Source organism: Etheostoma cragini, chromosome 14 (genome assembly GCF_013103735.1).
Source record: "Etheostoma cragini isolate CJK2018 chromosome 14, CSU_Ecrag_1.0, whole genome shotgun sequence".
NCBI classification, from domain to species: Eukaryota; Metazoa; Chordata; class Actinopteri; order Perciformes; family Percidae; genus Etheostoma; species Etheostoma cragini.
Window position 1 is genome coordinate 22,998,883 of NC_048420.1, and position 5,670 is coordinate 23,004,552.

The 5,670-nt window shown below is 38.5% G+C and overlaps 1 protein-coding gene across 1 annotated transcript in view; it reads right to left on the bottom strand.

Moving 5' to 3' along the window:
* Positions 1 to 1,732: 1,732 nt before the first annotated feature.
* Positions 1,733 to 5,670, bottom strand: part of gnb3b (guanine nucleotide binding protein (G protein), beta polypeptide 3b) — an 11,692-nt gene continuing 7,754 nt past the window's right edge. The window contains exons 7-9 of the mRNA XM_034892641.1: positions 5,101 to 5,302; positions 3,835 to 4,051; positions 1,733 to 2,755 (exon numbers count right to left, since the gene is read on the bottom strand). Of these exons, the coding sequence (XP_034748532.1) occupies positions 2,649 to 2,755; positions 3,835 to 4,051; positions 5,101 to 5,302 (526 nt within the window). The 3' untranslated portion in view covers positions 1,733 to 2,648. The remainder of the gene's footprint in view (positions 2,756 to 3,834; positions 4,052 to 5,100; positions 5,303 to 5,670) is intronic.

Genomic DNA, 5,670 nt, shown 5'->3' on the forward strand with positions numbered 1-5,670 from the left:
GTGTTGTATGGTGTTGTATGTAGTGTTGTATGTAGTGTTGTATGTAGTGTTTTATGGTGTTGTATGTAGTGTTGTATGGTGTTGTATGTAGTGTTGTATGTAGTGTTGTATATAGTGTTGTATGTAGTGTTGTATATAGTGTTGTATGTAGTGTTGTCTGTAGTGTTGTCTGTAGTGTTCAGTTACTTCAAAGTGATGAACGAGATGTATTCATGTAACAACTTCACGCATCAAAGGTTTATTATGGATGTGAATGTTTACTTTCTGTAATTCTGACATTGAAACATCATCTCTTCTTCTCTTGCAGTCTAACCCGGACCCTCTGGGATGCTTTCAAGTACTGGATCGTGTACCATACCCAAATATCCCAATTTTAACACATGAATACGTTAAATTTGGACATTAAATGGAGAACAGAACAACTGGAGTGAATAACCTGAATTTTAATGGCAATATATTTCATACACAAATGTCTTTAATGCCATTCTAAATGGTGTATTTCTGTATAAACTATCCCTAAAATGTTGTAAAACAAAAACAGCCCTACTACTTTTTCTCTAACTCATTCCTTAGTGTCTACTGCTGAGTCCCTCGGTCTCTTTTCTCTTTATTTAATTTTGTTTGTTTTTGTTTTGTTTTTTGGAAAATGTATTAATGTTGTACTCCATGTTCAATTCATGTTGTAGAATTGGCGTCACATAGACAGGTGTGAGCCTCTACAAATCAGGTCCAATCAGTTGAACTCACCGCAGGTGGAGTCCAATCAAGGTGAGCAGCTCAAAAGATGATCAAGAGAAGGGGGGGGGGGTCACCTGAGCTGTAGTTCAAGGGGCTGAATATTTATGCCAATGTGATATTTTTGCAAAACATTTCTAAAATCCTCTTTTTCACTATGGAATATTGAGTGATAAATAGATTGATAAATTGATAGATTGATAAGGTAAAAAAAGAAAGAATTAAAACTGCTTCAGCATAAGGCGGCAACATGAAGGAGAGTCATCACCAACGCCACGCCCTCTCCCCTCAATTCCCCAAAATAACATGATTGATTCCACCCAACGCTCTTTGCCAAGTACAAATCTCTACTTTCATTAATTTTGGGGCGTCTTATTCAATTTTATAGCATTTGAAAAACAATTGAAGTGGTTTTGAAATAGTATTGAGTAAAAGTTGACATATTCCAGTCTGTGATTATCATCAGCATCCATTCCTTTAATTTTAGTCTCAATAATTCCTAACTTCTGCTTTTCTAACTCAAACATTAGGGATAATTTCCTATAAATGAGGTTTATTGACCATAAATTCCAAAAATAAGTTGTCAAAAGGTCAGAAAAGTGAAAAACATTCCAAAAAAGGTACAAAAACATAAGAAAAAGTGTTGGTCTTAAATTTTAACGGGAAGACAACACAAGGGTTAAAAAACGCAGAAATTATGAAATATGTTATTTAGACTGATGTTGAGTGGATCACAGACAGGACACGGTTTTGAAACCATTTAAACATTTTTAAATGCTATAAAACACCCAAAATGTGTAAAAAATGTAAAATATGAACATGAAAATGAAAATAATTGTTATTTTTTATAAATATTGTATAGGTTCTATACAACTTACATCCATGTTATTTTTGGACAATTTAGTTAAAAGAAATCCATATTCCTGATGTTAAAATCTTTGATAACACAAGAGTTAAGGGCCCTTAACACACACAAACATACAGACTCTGACAAGGCTTTAATGCAGATATCTATGTTTATTAGAAAGATTTTCAACAAACATTTGGTCTTTTTACAGAGGAACTGCACGAGTGCAAAATGCAGCTAAGCCCAGGGGAGTAAAGGGAGTTTCCGGGTCAGTACAGAGTGTTTTCCCAGGTCAGCTTCCAGCTTCCAGCCTTTCTTCTTCTGGGTACTGGGGCGTCAAATAATCACCGTGAAACAGCGGCAGCCATCTTGGATCCAAAGCCCTGCTGATTGTTAGCATGGGACCCAAGATGGCTTCTCTATACTATACACACACACACACTGTGGATATGTGCAGCCCCAGAAAAAAAAATGAAGAAAAATTAAAGACGCTGTACATCGACTCTTCCCCCTAATGTGTTAAAACTATACAATACAAATAAATGTACAGTACATGCCAATCTTTCATCTATATAAGTGCAGGGCTCTTTTATAGGTCAAAGACAATAAAAGACGTGTAATCCTACAGTCATATTTTCAATATTCAAGAGTTCTTTCTCTTTTTGTATTGTCAAAAATCTATTTGTGTTTCATTGAGATTCTCAATAAGAGCTTATTTTCTGCTTGGTAATCATTCTGAATAATGTGCTATTGTTTTAAAATCTTTTTTTTTTTATATTTTAAACTGTTTTAAATCATCCCGACGACAATAAAAACTCTCTTGTAATCACAGCGGGATGCATCAGGCGCTGTTTCCCTGATGCCGTTTACACAACGTGTCTCATTCGCAGCCTCTCGGGTTTTGCATGAATGAGGAAGAAGTAGGGAGGGGGAGAGAAAGAGAGGTCTTCTCGTCTCCTCCTCCCTACATTCCCCCTCTTCCCCCCCTCCCCCTTTCCTCCTCTTCCTCTCCTCCTCCTCCTCCTCCTCCTCTCCCTCGCCCGGTGCTTTCCTCGGCCAGGACGCCTCAGTTCCACAGTTTGAGGAAGCTGTCCCAGGATCCGGTGCAGACGCCCATCCCGTCGGCGGGGACGCCAGTGCAGCTCACCCTGTTGTCATGGCCGGACAGCACGCCTGGCGGAGGAGAGGAGGAGAGGAGGAGAGGAGGAGAGGAGAGGAGGAGGAGAGGGTTAAGGAAAACAGGAAAGGAAAGAAAGGAGAGACAGTAGGCAATAGGAAAGGAATGAAAGGAGAGGAAAACACAGAAAGAATTGGAGCGGAGGAAAGATCATGGAAAAGAAAGAAAGAAGGGTAGAGAAGGGACGAAAGAAAAGATTGAAAGGGAAGGAGAGGAGGAAAAAGAAACAGATGAGGGAATGGAAAAGGGTGGTGTGAAAGTGAAAGATGAATAATTAAAAGAATATAGAAAAGAAATACAAGGAATGGAAAGAAGAGGAGAGACGGTATGCAAAAGAAAGAAATGAAAGGAGAGGAAAAGCACAAAAACACAGAAAGAAATAAGAGGGGAGGAGAGAAGCGAAAAGGAAAGAAGAGCGGAGTAAAGAGCATGGAAAAGAAAGAAAGAAGGGTAAAGAAAGGACAAAAGAAAAGGAAAGATTGAAAGGGAAGGACAGGAGGAAAAAGAAACAGATGAGCGAATGGAAAAGGACGGTATGAAAGGAAAAGATGAATAATTAAAAGAATATATAAAAGAAATAAAAGCAATGGAAAGAAGAGGAAAGGTAGTGTGCAAAAGGACAGGATGAAAAGGATAGAAAAGCAACAAAAAGACAGAATGAAACGAGTGGGAAGAAGAGAAAAGAAAAGGAAAGAAGAGGGAAGTTGAGAGCATGGAAAAGGAAGAACGTGAAAGATTGATAGGGAAGGAGCGGATAGGAAAGGAAAGAAGAGGAGGCAAGGGGAGAGGAAAGGAAACAGGTGAGGGAATGAAAAAGGATGGCATGAAAGTGAAGGAAAAAACAGGAAGAGGTGGAGGAAAAGGAAAATAGAAAAGGAGAGAAGAGGGGAGGGAAAAGCATGAGGAATGAGGAAAGGAAAGAAGACAAGATGATAGGAAAGGAAAGGACACAGGAGAGAGGGAGGGGAAAGGAGAGAAAGAAGAGAAAGACGAGATCACATCACCTGTCTGATCTCATGGGGCATTTCCACTTTTATTTTCTTAGTTGTTTGACATTTTATTTTGAAAAACTCACCAACTTTCTCTCCCTTCAGGGAGTCCCAGATGTGGCAGTTGAAGTCGTCGTAGCCGGCGAAGATGAGGCGGCCTGAGTTGGAGAGCGCCACGGACGTGACGCCCGAGTTGAGGTTGGGGTCCATGTAGGTCACGACCTCCTGGTCGGAGCGCAGGTCGTACATCTTGCAGGAGCAGTCGTCGGAGCCCGTGATGATGCAGTGTCCGTTGGGCATGTACTGAGAGAAGAAGAAGAAGAAGAAGAAGAAGAAGAAGAAGAAGAAGCTTTATTTGTAGAGCCTAGACAAACAGTTCCAGTGCATTATAACACTTGTTGTTGTCACTTTTTCAATGATGCGGGTGCTTTTTTTTAATGTTTTTTCCAAAGTTTTTTGATATTTCTAATGTTGACATTTTCAGCACTTATTTCGAACTGCCCATTTTTAGGATACAAAAACTTGCCGGCCAATCGTTGCCAGTGAGTTACTGTAAATTGTATGTTAACTTTATGTGTGTGTGGATTTATGTGTGTGTGTGTTTGGCTTGCAAACGCACACATTTTAGTCAATAAATCAAGATTATAAGTCAATATTTTAATGTGTATCATTACTTTGAGATCCTTAGTTATTATTCTGAGATACCAAGTCCATATTTTGAGTTAAGTCAATATATTGTGATACTAAGTCAATATTTCAGATAATAAGTCAATAAATTGAGATTCTAAGTCAATATTTTGTGATATGAAGACAATATAGTGAGATACTAAGTCAATATTTTGAGATATTAAGACAATATAGTGAGATACTAAGTCAATATTTTGAGATATTAAGACAATATAGTGAGATACTAAGCCAATATTTTGAGATATTAAGAGAACATAGTGAGATATTAAGTCAATATTTTGAGATATTAAGTCAGTATATTGAGATATTAAGTCAATATTTTGAGATATTAAGTCAGTAAATTGAGATATTAAATCAATATTTGAGATATTAAGACAACATATTGAGATACTAAGTCAATATTTGAGATATTAAGACAACATAGTGAGATACTGAGTCAATATTTGAGCTACTAAGTCAGTATATTGAGATACAAAGTCATTATATTGAGTAATATCAACCAATGTGCAACCAATTTAAAGAAAAATTGATGTTTAAATGTATTCAGCACTCATATTCTGTTTTATTTTCACCGAAGAAAATGTAACTAGTGAAAAATCTGAATGTCTGGTAACTAACTAACGTGTTGGTTGTTAAATATGAAGTGAATTTGAAGCCGTGCTCACAGAGATGGCGTTGATGTCGCTGGTGTGTCCGGAGAAGGTCTGCTTGCAGGCCCCTTCCCTCAGGTCCCACAGCTTGGCCAGAGAGTCACAGGCTCCGGAGATGAAGGTGTTCATGTCGGCGGAGAGAGCCAGCGACATGCAGTCTCCAATGTGGTTGGTGAAGATGGTCTTCTGCTTGCCGGTCTCCAGGTCCCACAGACAGCTGGAGAGGACCGGGAGGAGGAGCGTCAGGGGTGCAAGGACCAAAATGAGAAGGATCAAACACATCCGGGTCTACTCGTTATTGAGCCTCAGGTTTCTTTTTTTCTGTGAATATAGGTATTTATAAATGCCAGTTTTTAGTAGATTTTCCTTGGGTTTGTTTCATGTCTAACCTGGATTTGAGTTGTCAGGAAATAGCCACAGCCAGGGCAGCAGTTTGGGACTAAAAACATGAATATGCAGCTTCTCTCTTCCCTTTTTCTCTCAGTTTGCCTTGTGCACTATGTTGACTTTCACTATTTCATTTTTCCTCTCTGCTGGCGTTTTTACTTATTCCCATTTATTAATTTATTTTTATTTTCCTTTGTA